Source organism: Ovis canadensis, chromosome 2 (genome assembly GCF_042477335.2).
Source record: "Ovis canadensis isolate MfBH-ARS-UI-01 breed Bighorn chromosome 2, ARS-UI_OviCan_v2, whole genome shotgun sequence".
In the NCBI taxonomy this organism is placed as follows: domain Eukaryota; kingdom Metazoa; phylum Chordata; class Mammalia; order Artiodactyla; family Bovidae; genus Ovis; species Ovis canadensis.
In genome coordinates this window covers 38,442,521-38,469,914 of record NC_091246.1, presented here as the reverse complement: position 1 = coordinate 38,469,914, position 27,394 = coordinate 38,442,521, and the positions used below count along the sequence as shown (strand labels likewise).

Sequence of the window (27,394 nt, the reverse complement as noted above, 5' to 3'; positions counted from 1 at the left end):
GGATTCAAACACAAAAGTGTTTTCTCACATGGTTCCCAAGACTGGAAGTCCTGTATCAAGGGGTTCAGGACTGAGCTCCCTCGGAGGCTCTAGGATGGAATCCTCCTTTGCTTCTTCAGCTTCTGGCCACTCCAGACTTCCTCGGCTTGTGGGCTTATGGTTGCATCACTGCACTCTTTGCCTTCATCTTCACGTTCCATTCTCTCTCTGTTTCACTCCTTTGTGTATCTTTTTATAAGGACACTAGTCATTGGATTTAAGAGCTGCCCCCCACCTCAGATAGTCCAGAATGATCTCATCTTGAGATCCTGAACTTGATGGTATCAGCAGAGACCCTTTTTCCAAATGAAAAAGGTTCACAGGTTCCAGGACACCCAGACTCATTTTCAGGGGGCCACCATTTAAGCCCTCAGCGGGATCACAATGGCAGATGCTGGTACCCTCATTCAGGAGCCCATAGGCCTGTGTACACAGTAGACAGGGTGATGTGAGTACATTGCACACCTTTGCACCTCCACACTGACACAAGGCCAAGTGTCAGAAAGTGACCACAGGCTGATGAAGGCCTATCACTTTGCCCTACCTTCTCCTGGGACTCTCAGTTGCTGGCTGGCTGTGGGCTGTCCCCACTCCAGCCTGATTCCCATGACAGTCTGCCCGGGTGACACCATAGGCTGGTCCCTTGTCACTCTGCAGGTGTCACAGAGCTTGAAATTCTGATTTTACCCAGTGGCACCTAAATGTGTAATACTGGCTCCAGCTTCCTTCCATGACCCCAGGCCATAGGTACACCTACCTCCCCGCCATCTCCACTGGCTGCCCACCTCCGTGTGAAGAAACAGCTCAGAATCCTCTCCTGAAATTCAGCTTCTCCTCTAGTCTTTCCAGCTCCACCAACTGCAGCTCTGTTCTTTCAGTGACCGTGTCTCCAGCTGTCAACCTCCGAGTCCTCCTTGAATTCTTTCTTTCTGTCACACTCTGTACTTCATGCATTAGGAGATCCTGTCTGCTCGACTATAAAAACATATCCAGCTTCTGAGCATTCCTCCTCAGCACCTCCGCTGCCTCTTCCCTGGTCTAGGCCGACAGCCTAGAATAACAGCCTAGAATTCTCTTACCTAGAATAACGCATTCACCTGCTTACTGCCTCTGCCTGTATCCCCGTGTGCTCCATTCCACAGGCAGCAGACATGGTGAATTTTTCAAACACAAGTCAGTTAGAGGGATATAGTTAAGGTACACCTTCGATCATATCACTGCTCTGCTTTAAACTCTCTGGTGCCTACCTTCCTCACCCAAGGTAAAATCCAAAGTGCTTGCCTTGACCTGCAATAGGGCCTGCAGACCAAATATGGCTCACTACCTGTTTTTGTTAACAAATTTGGTTGGGGGGGGGGGGTGGTGGGAACCTAACCACACTTGTTTGTGTATTATTTCTGGTGCATTTGAGCTACAATAGCAGAAGTGAATAGTTGCAACAGAAACCATTTGGCCACAAAACCTGAAGTATTTGCTACCTGACCCTTTCCAGAAAAAGTCTGCTGACCTCTGGCCTGGCCTTCTGACATTTTCTGCCGTCATCTCCTCTGTGCCTTCCCCACCTCAGCCCCACTGGCCTCTTTACAGTTCCCCAAATGTGCCAAGCACACAGAGCTTCATAAATGCTCTCCTTGGGAACTCTGTACATCTGGTCCCTTTGCCTGGAAGATCCTTCCCCTCACAAGGCCATCCCTCTCTCCCTGACTTCCTTCAGAGATCCATTCAAATGCCCCCTTATCAGAGAGAACTTTGCTGGCCACTCCACATGGAATGGCTCAGATGGTAAAGAATCTGCCTATAATGGAGATCAAACCCAGGTTTGATCCCTGGGTTGGGAAGATCCCCTGGAAAAGGAAATGGCAATCCACTCCAGTATTCTTGCTAGGGAACCCATGGACAGAGGAAACTGGCAGGCCACAATCCAGGGGGTTGCAAAAAGCTGGACACAGCTGAGCATGCACAAACACACCACACAGAATAGCAGCCTCTCCTGACCACCATTCTGCTGCCCTGCCTTATTGCTTGTCTTCCTGGTATTTATTAGGACCTATGATATTATTATGCTTATTTGTTTATTGTTAACCCTCCTCTCAACAGAAAATAAGCTCCATGAGAGAGCAACCTTTTGTTTTCCCAGTTTGCTGAATTGAGTAGTTACTTAATGATGGATGGGTGGATGGATGAACTCCAGTTATAAAGTCAACAGAGACTGGCTGGAATTCCATGTCTCAACTCTAGATTCCAGCAAGGGAGAGAGACTTTTGGACTAACCTGGTGTGTACAGAGGGCAGTGTCTGGGGTCAGTGGCATTGAATGCTAAGAGATGCTGTGAATAGGGTAGGCAGAGGGGTTCAAATAATCACTACTACAGTCTTCCCAGATGAGGCAGACACGCTAAGTCACCAGGGAGACTGAAAGTATCAGTTTTCCAAGTCACATCCCAAATTCACTGCTTTGAAATCTCAGGTTGCTGGGATTGGTCACTGCCCTGAAGTACTCACTTCTGCCTGCAGGCTGCCCACCTAGCTCACATGCCCTGGAGAAGAATTATCAACCATCACCCAGGTGGGCCGGAGCCCAGGCTACAGAAGCATGGTAGAGGATCTGAGAGCTCACAAGATACTCAGAGTCTTGGAGGAACTGTGAAAAAGTGACAAGAGTAGGTGGGATGGGATGGGGTGTAGGTGGGTTTCATGGGGTTGGAGGTGGTGCCACTGTGCTCCCGTTTCCCTAATCTGAGCCCTAGAAAGGTTGTACGGTGCCTGCCTCTTGTCAGCCTCTAAACAGAGGTGGCTTCCTGGAAAGCTGGGACTATGTCTCATTCACCATTGTCTCCCCAGTGGCTACTTAGTGCCTAACAGAAAGCAGACACTCAGGTCTGTACAATAAATGGATGAATGAGTGAATGAGCTGAGCCTGTAGGCCACAGAGGAGACCAGGAATCTCCTACGTCACTTGATGTAAAGACAAGGAGGAAGTTGACCTCAAGGAAGCTTAGCCTTCATAAGTGATAAAGTGTAGGAGAGTTAACAGCATTTCAGCTGGCTTAAAATAGAAGCTCCTGTATATTCCTGGGCAAGTCACTTGACCTCCCAGGCTCTCAGTTTCTTCAGTTAAAAACTGAATCAAATTAAGTGATCTCTAAATTTACTTAAGAGTCTAGAATTCCGGTCTGTTTTATGAGCTTATTAATGTCTGAATATTTGAATATCTGTGGAGTTGTAGATTGTATTGCTGTGGTTGCATCAGTGAGGTTTGCTTTTACATATGAGCTTCCAAGATCCAGAAGGCAAAATAGTTGTTCAACTTAACTTTCATCAAGACCTGAGTGAGTTTGGGCCACTGTTTTTCTCTGATCCTGTGACATTTGCTGTCCAGTCAGCATTTTAATTTTAGAGTGTTATATTGCCCGGGGAGTTTGTATATCTCTTAAGAGCTGATCCTATAAGTTGGGTAGGAGGTCTCTACCGGGTAGCATGTGAGCCAAGCATGTAGGCAAAAGTTACCATTTGTCTCGGACTGGAAGCTGATGTCTGCTCTTATTTCACTGTGGATTTTTTATGCCTCATCTGCTAAGCTAAGCCTAATAGCCAAATTTAGACGTTTATTTTCAAAGTTTTTTTACAAGTATAATATGAATATATGAAAGATGGACATGAATAGAAAACTATAAATCATTTTCTATCATGAATATACAGGCAAAAATACTCAACAAAATATTAGAAAATTGAATCCAATGATATGTAGAATGGAACACATATTCATTCAATAATAGTACTTGCTGTTGTTTTTGCTGTTTTTTAGTCTCTAAGTCATGTCCAACTTTTTTTGTGACCCCTTGGACTGTAGCCACCAGGCTCCCCTGTCCATGGGATTCTCCAGACAAGAATACTGGAGTGGGTTGCCATTTCCTTCTCCAGGGAATCTTCTTGGCAGGCAAATTCTTTACCACTGAGCCACCAGGGTATATATATACTACACCTCCCATTTATAATAGAAGCTGTTTTCAAAAGTGATTACAAGCTCTTCATACAATTTTTGTAAAATTATACTAGCACATAAACCCTATGTGGTCCTCCCATCACTTTCACGGTCCTTTTCGAACTATTTGGATTGGTGGCTTATGCTGGGGCTTTTGCTGTTTTCATAACTGCTGCAGTGAGTTTCTTTGTGTGCAGAATATTTCTGGGGTTTGAATCAGTTCATCAGTTTATGCTTTGGCTGCTGTAACAGCGTGGCCACCGTAACAGCACGGCCCAGGCTGCGGGCCTTAAACAACAGAGAGTTGTTGCTCCCAGTTCTGGAAGCTAGAAATCCAAGACCAGGGTGCCAGGAGGGCTGGGTTCCAGTGAGAGCCCTCCTCCTGGCTTGCAGACGGCCACTTCTTGCTGTCCTCACATGACAGAGAAAATGTTCATCACCCTTTTGTCTCGTCTTATAAGGGCACTAGTCTCCTACGTGAGGGCTCCAGCGTCATGACTTATTCACCTCTCACTTCTAGATACCATCGCATTGAGTCCTAAGGCTTCAGAGTATCCATTGGGGCTGACACCAGCAGTCTATAGCACACTTCCAGGCATAGAACTAAATCCGAGATATAAACACATTTCGGATTCTTGATGCTGTGTTGTGCTCAGTCACTCAGTCATATCCAACACTTTATGACCCCATGGACTGTAGCCCACCGGGCTCCTCTGTCCATGGGATTTCCCAGGCAAGAATACTGGACTGGACCGCCATTTCTTCCTCCAGGGGATCATCCCGACCCGGGGATTGAACCCGCATCTCCTGCATTGGCAGGCAGATTCTTTACTGCTGAGTCACTTGGGAAGCCCTTCAGATTCTTGATACTTTGCACTGGGACGGGAGCTCCCCGGGTACAGGACTTTCTCTCATTCTCTGCTGTATCCACAGCACCTAGAAGGGAGCCTGATGCAAGAGTATGTTAATTATTGAATGCATGGATGAGAATTATTGAGAGGTTTTCTTGTGTAATTTTTGGTGTCGATACATGCAGAAGAAAACAGTACCAAATAGATGAGTTGGCAGTTCACCCTGAGGGCTGTTCCACATCTCCTGGAACCTGGCATTTGGAAACATGTAGGGACCTTCTTTTTTGCTTGTCACATTGTCATCATTGTCAGAATGACGGGGGCAAGGCATTCAGTAGGCTGCAGCCATAGATGCCACATGGCACCACACAGCAAAGAATCATCTGGCCCCAAATACCAATGCCTGTTAGGACTCACTGATGTGAGTTACGGAGCATTATGGTGAAATGAACAACCTGGAACCCATTGCCCTATGTGAGAATAAAGCTTCACCAGTCACACTGAAGCAAACTCGCTCTAAGGCAGACACTATACGCCACACAAACAAATCACCAAGTCATGACTTCAAGAGATATTTTGGTAGGAAGACTTTTTCAAAGAAGGACATGAGGGACTTCCCTGGTGATCCACTGGTAAAGGGTCCACCCGCCGTTGCAGGAGACAAGTGGGTTCGATCCCTGGTTCTGGAAGATCCCATATGCTATGGAGCAACTAAGCCTGGGCACCTGGAGCCTGTGCTCTACAATAAGAGAAGCCACTCCAACGAGAAGCTCGTGCACCTCAACGAAGAGTAGCCCCCACTCACTGCATGCAATGAGAGCCTGTGTGCAGCAATGAAGACCCCGTACAGCAAAAATAAATAAATGAACAAATGAAAACAGTTAATATTCAAAGAAATGAGAAAGAAAGAAAGAAGTGCATGAAGTCCTCTTGGTTCTGTCATAATGGATTATCTCATTCCTCCTCCCTCTATTAATAAATCTCAGCTTGGCAGCCAGAGTCTTTTCTTGGGGTTTATTAGTAAATGCAAACATTTGACAGAACAGTCTTATTCTTAACAGAATATTTTCCAGAGGACACCTCTTATATTCTGTACAAGTCATTTAAAAAGAAGTCCTTTTCCACCTATTTCTGCCTTTCTCAGAACTTCACTTCCAGTGTCTATGTGTGGCTGAAGGGGAAAAGAAGAAGCCTGCTATCATGAGCGTTGCCCTGGGAATGCAAAGCCCTTTGTGGCTTTCTTGCTCTGGGCAGAAGGAAGTCATTTTTGTCTGCACTATTTCTTCCTGGGCGACTTCTCCACAGCCATCACCTGACATCCTCTGAGGCTCATTCATCATTCGTCAGCCGCCTGCTCCCACCAGAACTATCTTCAGCTTAGAGACAATCTCAGATCCTTTTACCAGAGACGGCTTTCCTTAGCCACCTGGACCCCTTCGATGGAGCTGAAGAGCTGTTACTGGTAACCATGGTTCTCTCTTTCTCCTTCAGCCTCTACTCAGATAGTTTCTCCATGGGTCCATTTCCCAGGGCGCCAGCTCCAACTCAGGCTGGGAGAGTCAGAGGAGCCTCTGGTCAGGCAACTTTAGACTCTATTTCAGGCTCTCAAATTTTGTGTCTCAGCTATAGACTTCTTGGGGATCTTCCTGGTGGCTCAGTGGTAAAGAATCCGCCTGCAATGCAAGCTGCACGGGTTCTATCCCTGGATTGGGAAGATCCCCTGGAGAAGGAAATGGCAACCCACTCCAGTATTCTTTCCTGGGGAATGCTATGAACAAAGGAGCCTGGTGTGCTGCAGTCCATGGGGTTTCAGAAGAGTTGGACATGACTTAGTGATGAAAACAATGACAAAATAGACTTCTTGAGTTCATTAATCCAACTCCCAGGATAACTTGACCTTGAGCCAAGCTCATCTCTCCTCCTTTGTCCACCCACCCTGACAATGGCCACTGTTTATCAAGCACCTACTCCTCTGTGTTAGTTTAAGGCTAGGTAAGCTTGCTATGTAAGCTTTCTTCGTAAGCTCTTTACATGTGTAGAACCCACCAAAAGCTTGGCCAGCTTACTTATCCTTGAAGCCAATCTTAGTAGTATCACATTTCAAAAAATTATTAGTCTGCTATTTAAAAGTCCATTCTGAAGGAGATCAGCCCTGGGATTTCTTTGGAAGAAATGATGCTAAAGCTGAAACTCCAGTACTTTGGCCACCTCATGCAAAGAGTTGACTTGTTGGAAAAGACTCTGATGCTGGGAGGGATTGGGGGCAGGAGGAGAAGGGAACAACAGAGGATGAGATGGCTGGATGGCATCACTGACTCGATGGACATGAGTCTGGGTGAACTCCGGGAGTTGGTGATGGACAGGGAGGCCTGGCGTGCTGCGATTCATGGGATCGCAAAGAGTCGGACATGACTGAGCGACTGAACTGAACTGAACTTGAATCTTTACAGTAATCCTTTAGGGGAAAAATATCATTGAGGGATCACTTTTAAGAAAAATAGCAACATTTCTTAACATTTTAATAATCATGTCTTAATATCCAATCGGGTTGACTGCTGACCAAAAATATCTTTACTTGCATTTTTAAAAAATTCCTGAAATCCAGCCCACGAAGGCTCTTATCTTCCTTCCCTCTACTGCTCATGGCAAAATCCATTCTTTTTCTTCCCTTAGTCAACTCTTAGGCTCCCCAGGTGGCACTACTGGTAAAGAACTCACCTGCCGATACAGGAGATGTAACAGACGGGGCATGCCACTCCAATATTCTTGCCTGGAGAATTCCATGGACAGAGGAGCCTGACGGGCTACCATCCATAGGGTTACAAAGAGTCATACACAATTGAAGTGACTTAGCACACACACGTACAGTCAACTGTTTGTGTCTTCCAGTGTATAATTCAGATTCAACTGCATTGCTTCATGCTCCCCATTACCAAGTTCAAGAGTTGAGTGGTACATGGAAACCTCCTTAGAAGGTGGAAAAGGGACAGTGTTACATGTTTATAGTTTTATATCTGCTCCTTATATTTATACCACATGTTATCTTATCTAATCCCATCCAAAAATCTCATAACAAAAGAGGTATTCTCCCCATTTTTCAGATGAGGAAGTAGAGGTTAGCTAACCTGATCACGGCCTACTACACAATCTTGGCTGGATCTGATAGATGCCAAAGTCTTGGTGATGTCATTAGTCACCACACTCTTGATTTCTTGAACATCTTTTAATGTGGGTCCCTGTCTCTCATAACCCTGACTTCTTATCCAGAGAACTGACTTCTATTCATTTACTCATTCATTCATCACTGAAGTATTTGAGACTCTCCTGTGGGCCAAGTACCGGGCTTGTCAAAAGGATAATATTGTATGTAAGGTTTGGCTTCCGACCTTGCATCTGAAAGGTTAGAAAGACAAATATCAACCATTGCCTTAGTTCTAATTGGTGAATGTCTGTATTAATTTCTTCTGGCTTCTCTAACAAAGTAACACAAGTGGGGTGAGTCAAAACAACAAAAATTCATTTTTATCACAGATCTGCAGGCTAGAAGTCCAAGGTCAAGTTGTTGGCAGAGCCATGTTCCCTCAGAAACCTCTAAGAGAACAATGTTTCCTTGCATCTTCCTCACCTTGCGTGGTTCCTAGCAACCATTACCATTCCTGGGCTCGCAGAAGTATCACTAAGAATGAAAAGGAAAAGTTAAAATTTTACATAACCTCCTGCTCTTTCTGCCTCTGTAACTCAGCTTGCTCCTTGCAAAGTCTGGATCACCTATATCATGTAGTCTCAGAAAGTGGGGACTTAAAATACTAGAAGCTGGAGCTTATCTCACTCACCCTTGTGCTGCTTTTTGCAAGGCCCTGCAAACCTGCTTAATCGTGCCTCTCCGTGTAAAGGTCAGGCATCCCCTTCCCCATCTTGACTGCTGTTCCCAGTGTGCAAAACCCCTTAGTTTAAACCAGCCTATTAGCAGCTAGTGTTGCCCACTATAGTCTGTCTATAAAAGCTCTGTAACCCCTTTGTTTGGGGCTCAGAGCTTAGAGTGTTAACTCCTGTGGTCCCGCCGGCGTCATAAACCTGAGTTCTCCAACTCTCCGAATGTGGTGCTTGGTTTCTCAATTACTGGTTTCTGCAATAAGATCCCCTATCTTCACATGGCATTCTTCTTGGGTGTGTAATTCCCATTGGGTCCGAATTTCTCTTTTTTATAAAGACACCTGTCATATTGGATTAAGGTCCACTCTAACTACTTCATTTAAAGTCGATTAGTCTCTAAAACTCTTGCTTCCAAATAAGGTCATGTTCTAAGGTCTGGCAGTTCGGATTTCAACATATCCCAGTGGGGAGGGTGGGAAATTCAACCCATAACAGCAACCTGAAAGACAAACATGAAAGTGAAAATCACTCAGTCGTGTCGGACTCTTTGCAGTCCTATGAACTGTAGTCTTCCAGGCTCCTCTGTCTGTGGAATTCTCTAGGCTGGAATACCGGAGTGGATAGCTGTTCCCTTCTCCAGGGGATCTTCTCAACCCAGAGATCAAACCCGGGTCTCCCGCATTCTGCATTGCAGACGGATTCTTTACCATCTGAGCCACCAGGGAAGCCCAACAGCATCTTAGAGTGTGCAAACTTCTTTGGGAACCCAGGGATGAAAACAAACCCTGTCAAGGCAATTCAGGCAGGGCTTCCCAGGGGACCTCAGAGAGCTTGTTGTTATTGTTCAATTGCTAAGTCCTGTCTGACTGTTTGCAACAGGCTTTGCTGTCCTTCACTGTCTCCAGGAGTTTGCTCAAATTCATGTCCATTTAGTTGGTGATACTGTCTAACCATCTCATCCTCTGCTATCCCTTTCTCCTTTGGCCTTCCATCTTTCCCAGCATCAAGGTTTTTTCCAATGAGTAGGCTCTTCGAATCAGGTGGCCAAAGTTTTGAATCTTAAGCTTCAGCATCAGTTCTTCCCATGAATATTCATGGTTGAGTTTCTTTAGGACTGACTGCTTTGATGGGACTGCTTTGATGCAACTCAATCAGGAGAGGACAGGAGGGGAGGGGACCTGGCATCCTGTAGGAGGGAAGAGCCTCCTGGGCATGGAGAGTAATACTGGGAGATGGCAGGTGCTTAGAATTCATTGTGTGTCAGCGTGGGAGATGATCTGGAAAAAACACACAGAGGAAAATTCCAGAGAGCCTTTTATGCCTCATGTTAAAGAGTCTGGATCTTATTGTCTAGAAAATGAGAACCCAGTAACAAAAGTCACCTCTTTAAATGTGCCTTTCGTTTCAAAGGGGTAACTTTTAAAGTACAATTTAAGCAGGACTTTATAAAACCAAAGTTTCAAGTTATTAAAATTTTAATTTCTATTATTTTAAAAAGATTTTTTGTAATATGGACCATATTGTTTCTGTTTTACATTTTGGTGTTTTGGCCAAGTGGCATGTGGGATCTTAGCTCTCTGACCAGGGATGAAATCCAAACCCTGTGCACTGGAAGATGAAGTCTTAACTATGGACCACCAAGGAAGTCCCTAAGTTCCATCATTTTGTTTTCATAAGCCAAAGAGTAAGAAGTAAGGAGAGTGAGTTAGATCAAGCCTGGAAAGCAAATGAAGGCCAGAGCCTCAGGTGGGTTCCCAGAAAGCAGACCCTAACGATCTTTGCAGGCAGGAAGCATCAGTGAGCATGTCCATGAACCTCACCTGGAGCGAGTGATTGAAAAAAACAGGACTGGACAGAGAAAAGAGTTGGGCTGTGACAGGACATGTCACAGGGAGCACTGGAGCTGGGATGGGATGGCTCTGCTGGGCATGAAAGGATAAGGGCTTGAAACCCCCACGGTGACCAATCACTGGTTGCAGGCTTCCCCCAGTAAGGGGTGTGACATCAGGCATGATGGTTTAGTTGCTGGCCATATCCGACTCTTTGTGACCCCCTGGATTATAGCCCCCAGGATCCTCTGTCCATAGGATTCTGTAGGCAAGAATACTAGAGTGGGTTGCCATTCCCTTCTTCAGGCAATCTTCCCAACCAGGGATTGAGCCCGGGTCTCCTGCATTGCAGGCAGATTCCTTACTGTCTGAGCCCTCACACTATATATAAAAATCAATTTTTTAAAAAAAGTCAATTTCAGATGGAAAAAAATGTGACTCAACTCCAACAAAAGAGCAAGAAAATGGATTGAGGAATAATTGCTCGGATCTTTTTTCTTTATAACTACATTATCCTGGGCATGGGGATAGGCATCTAGTCCTGCCCCTTGTTTGTTTCTGACCTGTAAGAGGAGATGCCAGAGAACAGGGAGAGAGGTGAAGGCAGTCTGAGGTCTTCACGCTGGTTGATAAAGCCAATACTTTTATGTCAGTCAAGCAGGAGGAAAAGCCACAGAAATCCCACTATTTGCACATCTGAAGCTGTGAGCCATGGGCTGATTGGGGGCCTGCCTTTCAGTAGCCCTCACATGGGCAGAAGGAAAGATTTTCTTGTAGCAAAAAAAAGAAAAAGAATCCTGGGCTTAGCTCAATAACAATTGATAAAATTAAGACAGCTTCCCCACTGCCCCCCTCTTTCTACCATGTAGCATATGGCAATTTCATGAGCAGGTAAACATCCTATACTCTTGTTTTTCAAAGTGATTTTATTCATAGAGAAAGAAATATAGAACTCATTAATGACAGTTTATGAGCTGTGGGCAGAGAGCTGATACCGCTGCTCCCACCGTTTGGACAAGAAGCTATGTGGATGTGAGAGAAGAGGCAGTGAAGAGTGAGGGGCCTGCAGGACTGATGCCGAGGCCTCCATGGTGAGATCATGTCAAACCTCAAAGTTTTTTTCTTTTAAATTGATTCCCCGGCTCACTCTAGGGGCCCCTTCCTCTTTAAGCCACTTTCTCCCTTCCACCCCCCAAAAAGAAGCGTCTTCTTTTTTATTTATTTTATTTTTAAAGTTTTTAAAGTTTTTATTTTCTACTGGGGTAGAGTCGATTAACAATGTTGTAATAGTTTCAGGTGAACAGTGAAGGGACTCAGCCGTACGTATACACGTATCCATTCTCCTCCAAACCAGGCTGTCACATAACATTGAACAGAGTTCCCTGTGCTATATAGTAGGTTCTTGCTGGTTATCCATTTTAAATATAGCAGTGTGTACACGTCCATCCCAAAATCCCTAACTGTCCCATCCCCTCATCCTTCCCTGTGGCAACCACAAGTTCATTTTTAAAATCTGCAAGTCTATTTCTGTTTTGTAAATAAATCCATTTATATAATTTTTCTTTTTAGAGTCTGCATAGAAGGGATATTGTATTATATTTCTATTTTTCTATCTGATTTACTTCACTGAGTATGACAGTCTCCAGATCTGTCCATGTTCCTGCAAATGGCATTATTCCATTCCTTTTAATGGCTGAGTAATATTCCATTGTATTTGTGCATCACATTTTCTTTATCTATTTGATATGATCTTCCAACCTTCCACCTCCTCCTCAGCCAGGCTAATATCATGTAATTCAAAGCTCTAAATCTCTAATGACATGGTTGGTTTTTCCAACAAGGCCAGCCCTCATCATGAGACTTTTCAGGGGCCCACCATGAATCACTTCATCAGCATAAACCTCAGTCCAAGGAACCCACCAGGAACAATAAAGATACTCTAAGTGACACTTAGGAAATTTCAGGGGTTCAGAGGCTCCCTTCCCAGAGCAAGGACAAAGAGCAGCCAAGTTCTTTTATGTACAACATCCTTTCATCAGTAACTAGTGGGGTGACGGTGGGTGGAGTAGCCATTTGGTAAATCTCCCTCCCCCCAGGAGCTTCAGGTTTCCTCCTCTAGGAAGAATGCCTTCTGGTAAAAGTCTGCTCAGTACCAGGCAGCCCCCCAGATAGTACGCTTCATACTTTTCCTTACCTGAAGCTGAGATCAATCTTCCTGTGAAAATCTGTTGTATGAAGAGTCTCTTAATGAATTTCCACTCTAAAGATCTAGAGTTAACCTTATCCCAACATCTCCATGATAGAAGTTGGTTGCATTTTAGAAGGAAACCTAGGGGGAAAAAATTTGCACCAGTTATGCCCTGTAGAGTTTTACAAACCACAGAGCAAACAGTGGATACAGTCTGGCTCCTCTCAGAGACTCTGAGTGGAAAAGAAGCTGGATGCAAGGCCCCTGTCCAGCTGGGCAGAAATTCTATTAGTCCATTTGATATGGTGCCTTTAATTCTTATATGGCTGGGAATCTCCCTTACCAGAGACTCTCTTCATTTTGAAATTATTTAAAACATAAAAAAGTTGAAAGATGTGGCCGAAGTCCCATATCACCTACCTCCAGATTTCCCAATCTTTTAAATGTGTCATTTTCCATATATAGTGGCCCTATCTCTTCATAAACACGCATACACTCTGCCCACTATCCTTATTCTCTTCCTGAGTTATTTGAAAGCAAGTTGCAGCAGTACTGCTCCATCACTGGAAAGACTTCAGTGTTTATTTCTCCCACACAAGGTCACTCTTCTACAGAACTGTGACCGTCCAAAGTGGGAAATCACCGTTGCTACAATCACCACTACCATCTAAACCATTTGCTGTTCAGTTGCTAAGCCGTGTCCTATTCTTTGTGGCCCCCTGGAATGTAACCCACGAGGCTCCTCTGTCCATGGGATTCTCCAGGCAAGAATACTAGAATGGGTTGCTATTTCGTTTTCCAGGGGATCTTCCTGACCCAGGGATCGAACTCATGTCTCCTGCATTGGCAGGTGAATTCTTTACTGCTGAGCCACCAGGGAAACCCAAACCATAGAACCCATTCAAATTTCACCAACTGTGCCTAAAATATCTATTTTTCCTGTCTGGTCCAGGAACACACATTGCATTTGGTTGTCATAACTCTCTGGTCTCCTCCAATCTGAAGGAGTTTCTCAGTCTGAGAGAGTTAACCCCTTTATTCCATCCATCAGTCTCTGAGGAGACCACTCGCCCAGGTCCGTGCCTAGACTCATCGTGAACTCAGAGCAGAGACAGCACAGAAATGATGTCCTGTACCCATCTCAGTGTATCAAGGTGGGAGGCATGTCCTCTTGACCTTGTCCTAGCACTGGTGAAGTTATCTTTGTTGACCTGGTCACTTGTGTCTGCCAGGTTTTCCTTTGTATTTGATTAGAGTCTGAAAGGAGATACACTCAGACCATGTCAGTATCCTCTGCCCTCCAGCCTTATCTTCCATTGATTAATCATGCCTGAACTAACCAACACTGAGTTTGTTGACAGTTATTTTCTATTTCCATCCTTCTATATTTCCTAGTTAGTATTCTACTCTAAAGAAAAGCATCCTCTTCTCCCCCATTTATTTGCTGATCTGTCCTAGATTCTGTTTTATTCTGTGGATGCACTCCACCATGTAGACTGTAATGCTTATGTTCTCCCAGGCTTGGCTTGTCCAGCCCCTTTAAGCTGATACGGGTTCCTTGTTATGCATCCCCCAACATTCTCTAAACACTTCCTTTTCTTATAGCGTAAAAGATATTCCAGGCTCATCTCAGACCTTCTTTGCCCCAGCCAGGGAATCAGCATTTCTCCAAGGAATCCTGGATCTGTTTAGTACAGAAGGGTATTTGGAAAGTAAGACTGGGTGTTTGATATCCAGCTGACTATCAGGGTGTCATTGGTCCTAGGTTCTCTCAATAAACAGACCTTTCTCTCTCAAACCATGTTGTTGTTGTACAGTTGCTAAGTCGTGTTGAACTCATTGTGACCCCATGGACTGCAGCATGCCAGGCTTCCCTGTCCTTCACTATCTCCCAGAGTTTGCTCAAACTCATGTTCATTGAGTCAGTGATTCCCCCCAACCATCTCATCCTCTGCCGTCCCCTTCTCCTCCTGCCCTCAATCTTTCCCAGCATCAGCGTCTTTTCCAATGAGTCAGCTGTTTACATCAAGTGGTCAAAGTATTGGAGTTCCAGCATCAGTCCCAATTGTTAAAATTAGGAATGAATTTAACAAAAGACCTGTAAAACCTATACACTGGAAACTACAAATCACTGCTGACAAACATGAAAGACAAGCAAAATGAGTGGAGAAATATACCATGTGTGAGGATGGAAGACTCCGTGCTGTTAAGATGCCAGTTCTCCCTCACTAAGCTATAGATGTAACACAGTCTCAATCACAATTCAGCAGATATTTTAAATAGAAAGTGACAAACTGATTCAAAAATGTATATGGAGATGCAGAGACCCAGAATAGCACAATAATCTTGGGGAAGAAATGGCGGAAGGCTTATGCTGTTTGACTTCAAGAGCTCCTCTAGGCACTTCCCTGGAGGTTCACTGGTTAAGAATGGTGGTTCGGCGGTTCACTCGTTCTCTGGTCTGCCTGCCAATGCAAGGGACACAGGTTCAATCCCTGGTCTGGGAACTAAGATCTCACATGCCTTGGTACCTGACTACTGAGGCCCAGGTACCTAGAGCTCCTACTCCGAAACAAGGAAAAGACACCACAAAGAGAAGCCCATGTACTGCTCCTGGGGAGTATCCTCCACTCACTGCAACCAGAGAAACCCAGTGTGCAGCGATGAAGACCCAGCACACCAAACTAAATAAAATAAATAAATAAAAATTTAAAAGATCTTATCTAAAGCTACAGTAATGCAGAGTGGCATTGGCACAGTGCAGGCGGAAATCAATAGAACAGAACTGAGAGCCCAGAATTTATATGGCCAATTGATTTTGACACAGACAGCAAAGCAACTCAATTAGGAGATGAAAATCAACAGCCAATGCTGAATAACCATAGATCTTTATGATTAAAAAAAATTTTTGTTTGACCCCTACTTCATGCCAGACACAAAAGTTAACTCAAGCTCAATCACAGAGACAAAGGTAAAAGCTAAAACTATGAAGTTTTTATTTTATAACCTTTTAAAAATCAATTAATTTTTGGCTGCACCAAGTCTTTTTTGCTGTGTGCGGCCTTTCCCTAGTTTTGGACAGCAGGGGTTCCTCTCCGGTTGCAGTCTGCAGTCTCTTATTGTGGAGCATGGGCTCTAGGGAACGAGGAGTCCAATAGTTGTGGCACACAGGTTTAGTTATCCCTCTGCACATGGAGTCTTCCCAGACCAGGCATTGAGCCCACGACCCCTGCATTGGCCACTGGACCACCAGGGAAGTCCTAAAGCTATGAAGTTTATACCAAAATAAAACAGGAGAATATATTCATGATTTGGAGACAGGCAAAGATTTCTTAAGATGCAAAAAGCACTGACCATAAAAGAATATTTTGGTAAATGAAACTTTATTGAAAGATGCTGTTAAGGAAATAAATAATAGGCACAGTACAGATCTGGGCTTCCCGGGTAGCTCTGCTGATAAAGAATCCACCTGCAATGCAGGCGATCCTGGTTCGATTCCTGGGTCTGGAAGATCCCCTGGGGAAGGAATAAGCTACCCACTCCAGTGTTCTTGGGCTTCCCTGGTGGCTCAGATGGTAAAGAATCCACTTGCAATGTGGGAGTCCTCAGTTTGATCCCTGGGTTGGGAAGATCCCCTGGAGAAGGGAATGGTTACCTACTCCAGTATTCTGAGCTAGAGAATTTCATGGACAGAACAGTCTGCTAGCCTACGTTCAAGGGGTCGCAGAGTCAGACATGACTGAGCGACTTTCACTTTCACTTTCTTTCACAGGAGAGATCTAGAGAAGATATTCATAAAACATATGCAAAGTACTTTTATCTAGATTGTATAAGGACCTCCTACAATCAATACACACACACACACAATGGACAACGAATTTGAACAAGTACCTCACAAAGGAAGACATATCAACTGTTATAAGCAGATGGAAGAGTGCTCAATATTGTTAGTCTTCAGGGAAATGCAAGTTAAAAACACAGTGGGATACTATGCATACTCACTAAAATGTCTAATATTCCACATGGAACAACAGACTGGTTCCAAATAGGAAAAGGAGGACGTCAAGGCTGTATATTGTCACCCTGCTTATTTAACTTATATGCAGAGTATATCATGAGAAACGCTGGGCTGGAAGAACACAAGCTAGAATCAAGACTGCCAGGAGAAATATCAATAACCTCAGATATGCAGATGACACCATCCTTATGGCAGAAAGTGAGGAGGAACTAAAAAGCCTCTTGATGAAAGTGAAAGAGGAGAGTGAAAAAGTTGGCTTAAAGCTCAACATTCAGAAAACAAAGATCATAGCATCCGGTCCTATCACTTCATGGCAAATAGATGGGGAAACAGTGTCAGACTTTATTTTTCTGGGCTCCAAACTCACTGCAGATGGTGACTGCAGCCATGAAATTAAAAGACGCTTACTCCTTGGAAGAAAAGTTATGACCACCCTAGATAGCATATTAAAAAACAGAGATATTACTTTGCCAACAAAGGTCTGTCTAGCCAAGGCTATGGTTTTTCCAGTAGTCATGTATGGATGTGAGAGTTGGACTGTGAAGAAAGCTGAGCGCCGAAGAATTGATGCTTTTGAACTGTGGTGTTGGAGAAGACTCCTGAGAGTCCCTTGGACTGCAAGGAGATCCAACCAGTCCATTCTAAAGGAGATCAGTCCTGGGTGTTCCTTGGAACGACTGATGCTAAAGCTGAAACTCCAGTACTTTGGCCATCTCATGTGAAGATTTGACTCATTGGAGAAGACTCTGATGCTGGAAGGTATTGGGGGCAGGAGGAAAAGGGGACGACAGAGGATAAGACGGCTGGATGGCATCACGGACTCAATGGACGTGAGTCTGAGTGAACTCCGGGAGTTGGTGATGGGCAGGGAGGCCTGGCGTGCTGCGATTCATGGGGTCACAAAGAGTCAGACACGACTGAGAGACTGAACTGAACTGAACTGAACTGAAAAACATTTCTAACACCAAAAGTTGGAGAGGATGTAGTGTAATGGACATCTCATATATCACAATATATATATAAAATGGAATCATTGTAGCAATCACTTATAAAGTTCATCTACCTTTGACCCAGTCATTTTTCTCCTAGGTATTTGTCCAGAGGAAATGACAACACACATACTCAAAAAGACTTGTACATTAATGCTCATAGTAATTTTATTTACAATAGCAAAAATGAGGAATAGCCCAGGTATTTAGCAACAAGAGGATGAATAATATATATGAAATGATTCCAATTATATGCAGTTCCACAACAGACAAAGCTAAGTAAAAATGGGAGGAAAAAAAATTGTTGCCTAGAACCATAAGTAGGAATGTACCATGAAATTTGACTGAAAAGGGATATGAGGGAACTTTCTGGAGATCTGGAAATATCTTAATTGATATGTGGGTTGCACAGGTCTGTTCATGTGTCAAACTGTGTAGCTAAACTTTGTGTCTTTAATATAAATTTCACTGTGAAAGAAGAACTGTAAAAAATTGATGATAGTTGAGTGGTGGTTAAGTAGTAGATGGTGGTGTTATAGAAGTAAAAATGGTGAAATGTTAGTAACTGTTGCGGATGGGTGGGGTATACATGGGGATTTATTATACTAAACTACTGACTTGTGCCTTCTTCATATATATTTGAAGTTTTCAGTATTCACAGGGGTCTCAGACTGGGTGGCATGTACTGCAAAGATACTCAGCAGAGATTGGTTAGTGCTTGTGAGTTTTTCATTTGCCTTTAGAGTACTTTTTACTCCATCGGGAGTGGGCTTGATTGACCAATTATGTGTGGAACTCCATGAGTAACCTGAGTTAAAGTGAAACCAGTGTGACTTCAGAACTAGGCAGGACTTTATAGATGGTGGTTTTCCAGGCTGCTGTCAATAGGCCTATTAATCCAGCTCAGGCTCCAGGCCAGGAAGCTATGGCATCAGGCTGTGAGGTGGGCTGGCTTCTGGTCAAGAAAACAGGGATAAGGAGGGCACCTAATTTTTTGTCAACACTCTGTTTCTGGTGGCCAGGCTTCTTGTACAGAAATGGTGCCACCTAATCCCTAGTACAAGTCTGCCCTTCTATCTTACCCTGCCCACATTTCCATGAAGCAGCTTGATCTAGTACTAGTTCTCAGAGTCCAGGGCTCAGAATCCATATTCCAGCTTAATGCCATGAGCTGTGTGATCTCCATTAAAGTGAAGTGAAGTGAAAGTCGCCCAGTTGTGTCTGACTCTTTGCAACCCCATGGACTATATAGTACATAGAATTCTCCAGGCCAGATTATTAGAGTGGGTAGCCTTTCCCTTCTCTGGGGGATCTTCCCAACCCAGGGATCAAACCCAGCTCTCCCGCATTGCAGGCAGATTCTTTACCAGCTGAGCCACAAGGGAAGCCCAAGAATACTGGACTGGGTAGCCTATCCCTTCTCCAGCAGATCTTCCCAGGCCAGTCATTGAACTTGGGTCTTCTGCATTGCAGATGGATTCTTTACCAACTGAGCTATCAAGGAAGCCCCTGTGATCTCCATAACTTTCCCCATCAGCCAAATGGGAATGTAACACCTGCTCCCTTGTGTTGCACAGATTCAGTGAAATAATGTATGCACAGTTCCCAGAAATGCCTGCTGCAGATGCTTATTAATGCTGGCTAAATTGGAAGCCATTCAGAGGGTGCTCTTACCTGGTCAGTTATGGATTGGTTGGGTTGGAATGAAATGCATAAGCATGGAATCCATGCTCTTTGCCTCACTGCATTTTCTCCTTTGCTTCTCCTCTCAGTTCCTCCATCTCTGTCTGACTTTGCAAACTTGCTCATTCATCACATAGAGCCTACTGCATACCAAGCCTTACACTAGGTGCTAGTGAATCAGAGACAAATAAAAGGTTTAAGTCAGAATCCCACCCTAGAGAATCACACTTCCAGGGGCTCTGTGAGGACTGTGGGAGCCCAGAAGGGCATACCCCTGAGTCAAGCCTCCTCTTTTCTCCTCTGTAGGAAGTCATCGCCTCCATCCTGCTGAGCGGGCGGATCGGGCCCAACATCCAGCTGGCTGACTGCTATGGGCTGAGGCTGAAGCACATGAAGTCAGACGAGATCCACTGGCTACATCCGCTGATGACAGTGGGGGAGGTGCAGGACAAGTATGAGTGTCTGCATGTGGAAGCCGAGTGGAGGTAAGAGAGGAGCCGCAGGTTCTGGAATGGAGGTGGGGGAAATGAGGAGTGGGGAGACCCTGGGACGCCTTTCCTCAGAGCACTTACCAACGTCTGAGAATATTATAGAAAATCTGAGTGGCATATTAGGTTGGCCCTTCTGCAGCATCCAATACATGTGTTTGCTAAGACCTAATAAGGGCTCATCACACATCCGCATTCCAAGATGGATATCTAGGTGCATCCCTGGACTGGATGCTCTTGGCGCTATGGAGGAGGAGGAGCAGAAGTGCAAGGAGGAGGGGGAGCCAAGCCAAGGGCTGGGGAGTAAACCTAAGGAGAGCAGCTACCATCACGGGGAGGAGACAGAGAGTCAGAACCAGCACTGACCACTGTGCCTGGCAACCCGCACCCCCCCCCCCCGCCCCGCCCGTCCTCTGTGGTCCCACCCATGGAAAGGAGGGAAAGAAGGAGCAAGTCCTGAATGGGTAGCCAGGAGCTCCGTGGCAGCCCCTGGCAGGACGAGCTTCCCTCTGTCAACCAGAGAATTTGAACTTCCTGTCCCAGGTATGACCTTCAAGTCCGCTACCTGCCAGAGGACTTCATGGAGAGCCTGAAAGAAGACAAGACCACGCTGCTTTATTTTTACCAACAGGTAAAAGTGTTTTATCTTCCAGTCCCCTGGGTCCAATGACCATCCTCTCCTGGGGAGATGGAAAGACAAGGCTTGCATTTTGAAGGTCTCATTCCAGGAAAGTTCTCTCGGGGACATTCCTTGGTCCCTGGTCAGCTATCCAAACCTGCTTCCTTCACACCTGAGGGCTGAATGACCCCTCCCCATAGGCACAGGCCCTCTTGGATTTTCCTAGTGGCTATTTTCTACCCAGACGACCTGGCTGGGGAAGCAAGCAGAGCAAGTCCAAAGAGAAGGGGAGCAATCATAGCACACAGGCTCAGCTGTCTGACACGCCTGTTTCTAGCCCAGGTTTGCCACTTCTCAACCTGAAACCCCTCGGGACCTAATTTACCTGCATGAGGTTGTTTCCTCTTCTATGAAAAGGGGATGATAAGAATACGTACATTACTGGGCTGCCATGAAGACCTAACTATATAGTACTAGCAGTGTTCTTGTAAACCAACTCTCTGATTTGTAGTACTTGCCAATTTCCATGGTGTAAATAACCCCTGGTAGCTCAGGCAGTAAAGAATCCACCTGCAGTGCAGGAGACCTGGGTCCAGAAGCTCCCCTGTAAAAGGAAATGGCAATCCACTCCAGTATTCTTAGTTGGGAAATCCCATGGACAGAGGAACCTGATGGGCTACAGTCTGTGGGGTCACAAGAGTCAAATACAACTTAGCAACTAACTAAATCAAATACTCCCATCTTGGCCTATTTCAAAAGATTAATATATCAAGCAGCTCACAAGATTTTGGAAAACTTAATAACTGACTTCCATGAGCTGTTTGGAGCTCACCGCACTCCTGGCTGTAGTGCCCCTGAGGTGCCCAGCACAAGACATGGCGGCAAATAAGCACTACGTGCAAGAGAGCTGCCACAGCCGTTTTGTGTCTGGCCTTTGCCCCAGCCTACGTCTCCCTCCCAGTCCTCTAGAGACCGAGCCAGACATTTCTCATATCTTGAGTGACATCCGTCACTACTTACCAACAAGGCTTTGGGTAAATTACTGTGTGCGTGTGTGCTCAGCCGCTCAGTCACGTCCGACTCTTTGCAAACCCAAGGACTGTAGTCCGCCAGGCCCCTCTCGCCTCTCCAGGCTAGAATCCTGGAGTGGGTTGCCATGCCCTCCTCCAGAGGATCTTCCCAACCCAGGGGTCAAACCCTCATCTGTGTCTCCTGCACTGCAGGAGGATTCTTTACCGCTGAACCATCGGGAAGCCAGAATAAATGACTAACTCCTCCCCCCATTCCCAGTTTCTTTATCTCCAAAGTGAGGGGTGGGAGAGGGGAACCTGAACTTCCTGCCTTGTGGACGCTTAAAAAAATGTGCTTTGAAAGTACTTCAAAAACTCGATCACGCCTGTGGGGGCACAATCAACACTACCCAGGGCACCTCCCCCTCCTGCTATGTGGTTGTGCATTTGTGGGGGGAGGGATGAGAGACCACTCAGGGCAGCAGGATGGTGTTCAAAGCCCCCTCCACCTCCTGGGGCCTCTGCTCATCTCAGGGAAATGGGGAGCGAGGGCGGGAGTCTGAACCGTGGCCTTTCTCCCTGCCAGCTCCGGAACGACTACATGCAGCGCTATGCCAGCAAGGTCAGCGAGGGGATGGCCCTGCAGCTGGGCTGTCTGGAGCTCAGGTAGGTGGCCGCCGGGCCACTCCAGGGAGGTTGCCTGCTCCTCCCTCCTCCACTGGGCTCTCGGCCAGCTTGGACTCTCCTCCAAGGCAGGAATGTGAGAGCCGGAAGGGGACAAGGGGTGGCTGACAGATGGTAAGGCCCCGAGGTGCTCACCGTCTGGCCCTGGGAAGAGAGGCGCCAGCCCTCTCTCTGGTCGGTGTCCCCTGTCTGCCTTTCACTGCCACTGTTCTTGCCTCCAGGCTCTGGCTTCTTCCTTCTACCTGCCATCCAGGTGATCCAGTAAACGTTCCTTTGAATACTAGGCAAGCTTCTGGGAGATACTCAAATGCTGGGATTCCATCTGTGTTGCTCACTGCTGTATCCCCTGCTCCAATAGGTGCTAATAGATGTGTACAGAGTTAGTAAATCATCCAGCTCAGACACTCAGTCATTTCTGACTCTGTGACCCCACAGACTGTAGCCCACCAGGCTCCACTGTCTGTAGGATTCTCCAGGCAAGAATACTGGAGTGGGTTGCCATTTCCTCCTCCAGGAGATCTTCCCAACACAGGGATCGAACCTGCATCTCCTGCACTACAGACTAGTTCTTTACCACTGAGCCACCAAGGAAGTCCCCAAAGTTGTTTGCTTTCCCTCAACATTCTTAGAAAACCTCGGCGCACGCCTGTGAAGCACACCTTGAAAACAGGCAGTGTGACCCTGGGCTCTTCCTACAGTGCCCACTCCAGGGTCTCTCAGTCTGGAAGTCTCCCATTGCCCAGGTCCACCCCACCTACCCCGCCCTGCACGGATTGGCCATAAGGCCGTATGTATCCACCACTCTGTCAGATGCCGAGCGGCTCACATGCACTAGTCTGAAATCCATCAAATCCTTGAACTCAGGGTTGGTGCCGCCTTCTCCTGGCACACGGTGAGGGCACAGTATGAATTTGTATGGCTGGGTAACCGTGAAAGATCTGAAGACCTCTTTGCTGGTGGACACGTGCTGACATTTATTTTGTAGAGTTACTTAACTGCATGCAGCATGCCAATATGGTCAGTTACCTGGAAGTACATTTGCAGCTCACCCAACCCAGGGGGCGTTGCGGATGGCCATGCTGCCTTGTACAATGTGGAGTATTTGGAACACGTAGGGAAGGAGAAAAGGTGACTAAAATCATTTGAAATTCCATTAACCAGAGATAACCTCCATTAGCAGAGTAGCTCCAAGTCAGGTTTTTTCCAATGTATTTTTTTTCCTCTAAAATCGGGACCATAATTATTATTACTTATCTTGATTGACAATATGTTCAAAAATACCATTTAATAAAAACTGTTAAGGACATAGCACTACATGTTTTAAGTTTTTATGTAGCTCTCTTCTATGATTTCATGCTTTAGATATTCTTCTCAGTTCCATGATTTGAGAATATTTCTCTAGCTTTTCTTCCAGTTTTAAAATAATTTCATTATTAACATTTTCCCTTTAATCTATCTAGAATAAATATTTAGAATAAAGTGTGAGATGAAGGCCTAACCACAGTCTTTCCTAAACACTGTAAATTTTGTAAATTTATTGTTTATGAATCATAAGTTACTTGCCCTTCTCTGCTTATGGTATCAAAAGCATAAAACTATTCCCAGATGTGCACAAGGACACATGAGTTAAAGTAACACTGAGTTACTAATGTATGATCAGGAGTGGGACAATGTCTGCAACAGTTGAAGAAATTACTAGACACAATGATCCAAACAGGGAAGGGAAGATAAGACAAATAGTATTGGCTAATTGGTCTCCACGTAAATAATTATTATAAATAAGTAATACCTAAAAATCTCTATGAAGACATATATTTTAAGGGAAAATCATACTTAAAGAATATGTATAAAAATTTAACAGACGTCACCCCAGGTGCCAGGATTATGGATTTGTTTTATTTTCTTCTTCTGTCTCATAAATGCTAAAGTTTTTATGTGTACTATATTTTATAATTGTTTGCATGCATACACATAGATTTTCAGAGGTAGCAAATGAGGGCAAAGGAAGTCACAAAGGGAACACAGAACCTAAAATGTGGATGTCAGTGTTTCTCAGCTATAAGTCGAGTGTTGGCTGCTTTGGGTCATTTATTTTTAGAGACCACTGGTAGAACCCCTGTCCTCCTCCTCTGCCCACCAACTGCATAAGCCAGAGGTGGACACCCTTGAGTACAACTGGAGTCTTTCCTAGGAAGGAAATTTGTGGGTTTTCTAAAATTCATAGATGAATTTTTCACCTCTCCTTCCTTTCTCCCTCCTAGTGGTTCCCACATCCGGCAGGGGAGGGTGCTTCTGGGCCAACATGTGGGCGTTGGGTGGCCCAGCTCTGATGGCCTGTGGCTTCTCTCTCTGCAGGCGGTTCTTCAAGGACATGCCCCACAATGCACTTGACAAAAAGTCCAACTTCGAGCTCCTGGAGTAAGTCCTGGGACTGGCCCCAGCCTCTCTTCCCTTCCCCTCTCCTGCTTTGCTCTTCTTGCTCACCTCCTATACACCTCCATCCCCAGACCAGAGCCAGGCAAGACGCATCTCCCTGGTGTGCTCACCTTTCCCTGATTGGCCCAAAGTCCTGAGTTGGGGATATAGAAATTATTAATCACTCAGTCTTGTCCAATTCTTTGCAACCCCATGGATGGTAGCCCACCAGGCTCCTCTGTCCATGGAATTCTCCAGGCAAGAATACTGGAGTGGGTTGCTGCTGCTGCTGCTAAGTTGCTTCAGTCGTGTCTGACTCTGTGCGACCCCATAGACGGCAGCCCACCAGGCTCCACCATCCCTGGGGTTCTCCAGACAAGAACACTGGAGTGGGTTGCCATTTCCTTCTCCAGAGGATCTTCCTGACCCAGGGATCGAACCTGGGTCTCACGCAACGCAGGCAGTTCTTTACCATTTGAGCCACCAAAGTGAACTCAAATTCTGCTTTTTCCCCCTTACTTTCAGGAAAGAAGTGGGCCTGGACCTGTTTTTCCCAAGGCAAATGCAGGAGAACTTAAAGGTGAGGAAACCAGTAGATGAAGAGCCCAGAAAGACTCCCTTCATGTCTCCCTTATGTCGCCCAAGGAATAGATCTATAAGGGATGGAGCTGGGGACCCTTGGGCAAGCCAGGGTGTCTGTGCTGCCTTAGGCCATCTGGACCTGGGACTGCTCCATGCATCCCGTGGGCCCATCTGTGGCCGGGAATCAAGAAACCCTGCTCTAGTTCCACATCAAAGGCCAGTTAGCTCTATGGCCTGAGCACCGGGGGTGCTACCACCCGTGCCTGCCTCCCAGGGCCATGGTGAGCTCCCTTGAGACCACCATGGTGTAAGAGATCACCACTGCCCTCACGGTCTACAGAGGCCTAAGGAACTGTCCTACAGCAGTGCGCAGGCCTGCGGTGAGATCCTAAGGGAAGGAATCGGGCCCCGCTCACCCCTGACCCTCTCACCCAGCCCAAGCAGTTCCGGAAGATGATCCAGCAGACGTTCCAGCAGTACGCCTCACTCCGGGAGGAGGAGTGCGTCATGAAGTTCTTCAACACCCTCGCAGGCTTCGCCAACATTGACCAGGAGACCTATCGCTGTGAACTCATTGTAACACCGCCCTCTTTTCATTCTCCCCCTGACCCAAATCCCAAGTCTCTCTGGAGAGCCGGCCACGGGGGCAACTCAGGGTGGGGATGGGGGTCGAGACAACCCTCCAACCTACTGCTTGTAGGTTCTGTGGCACCAGGACCTCCCCCAGTATATCTGAAAATGCAACTAATACTAAGCTACTTGCTTGCCAAAGGGAGCTGAAACCTTGGCTCCAACTCTGGGAGGAGGTGGGCAGTGCTGGCAGAGTGTTGGGAGCAGAGTGATCTGTATGGTGGGAGGTTAGGATGGAAGGAGCTGGAGGGCCCAGGAGACATGTCTAGCTAGTGAACTGTTTTCAAGCCTCTGAAATACGGGCAGACAGAACAGAGGCAACAACCTGTCTCTCCTTTGATTCCAGCAAGGATGGAACATTACTGTGGACCTGGTCATTGGCCCTAAAGGCATCCGCCAGCTGACAAGTCAAGATGCAAAGGTAGAGAGAGATGGGGTAGGGAGGGGGGCAGGCCCCACCCAGCTCCAGGCAGAGTGCTCTTTCCCTTTTGGCTGCCTCCCATCCTGGCCTGTCCCATCGGTTCTTCCACACCATTGCTGAGAGCAGAGAGGTTCTTGGTATCAGCAGCTGTGGGGAGGCTATTTGGGATAATGGCCTGGGGAGCGTGGGCCATTACATCCCTGGGACTGCCCCTGGCACAGAGGGGGTGGGGACAGGTGTGGGTAAGGTGGGGGAGGGGAAGAGGGAAGGATACTACTGTTGCTTTTCTGGCAATAGTAGTTGCTCTTTCAGTGGCATATGGGGCTATCATGTCCCTGGGAGTCAGAAGAACCAGGTCCAGCCCTGGCCCTACCACCAGCTTGGCATATGACCGTGGACAAACCTTGACTCTTTCCAGGCTCATTTTTTCTTCTGCAAGGGGCTTGGGCTAGGTGATCCTTCTAACCTGAGTGGTCTTTGATTCCCTCTTCATCCCCGCCAAGAGACTCCAATGCCTGGTTCTTCCTCGCTCCCTACCCCCACCCCATACTGATCAATCCTCGTGGCCCGATCCCAGGAATGGGATGGTCTGAAGGAACCCCTCCTTTCCCACAGCCCACCTGCCTGGCTGAGTTCAAGCAGATCAAATCCATCAGGTGCCTCCCTCTGGAGGAGGGCCAGGCGGTACTGCAGCTGGGCATCGAAGGCGCTCCCCAGGTGAGCATCTCTGAGAACACTGGGCATGCCTGCTCAGGCCAGCCTGGCCACGGCTTCCCTGGCTGCTGAGATCTTGTTAAGTAAAGGGCACCTAGTTCTTAGACCAGGTAGCAGGATGATGTCAAACTATGAAAAGGATGAAAAGGATGAAAAGGATGAAAAGTATATCAGGAAGAAAAACTGTTGTTAAAAATGTCAAGAAAGAAGTTGTAGGAAGTTTGGGGGAGGGCAGGAGTAAAGTGACCAGAAATCAAGGTACAGATCAGAGGTCTAACTGTGAACAGGAAACAATGACTCAGAACCAAGACCTTGGGGACCCATGGCTTTTTGTAGGTGGGAGAACGAGAGAGACCTCAGACCACAAACAGATTGTATGC

The 27,394-nt window shown here is 46.2% G+C and overlaps 1 protein-coding gene across 13 annotated transcripts in view; it reads left to right on the top strand.

Moving 5' to 3' along the window:
• The window catches only part of PTK2B (protein tyrosine kinase 2 beta), a 138,037-nt gene that overhangs the window by 81,941 nt on the left and 28,702 nt on the right, over positions 1-27,394 (top strand). For all 13 annotated transcript variants that reach the window (XM_069575929.1, XM_069575926.1, XM_069575922.1 and 10 more), the window contains 8 exons: positions 19,758-19,936; positions 20,483-20,570; positions 22,155-22,234; positions 24,608-24,670; positions 25,193-25,247; positions 25,685-25,825; positions 26,226-26,300; positions 26,916-27,017. In XM_069575929.1, coding sequence (XP_069432030.1) covers positions 19,758-19,936; positions 20,483-20,570; positions 22,155-22,234; positions 24,608-24,670; positions 25,193-25,247; positions 25,685-25,825; positions 26,226-26,300; positions 26,916-27,017 — 783 coding nt within the window. The remainder of the gene's footprint in view (positions 1-19,757; positions 19,937-20,482; positions 20,571-22,154; positions 22,235-24,607; positions 24,671-25,192; positions 25,248-25,684; positions 25,826-26,225; positions 26,301-26,915; positions 27,018-27,394) is intronic.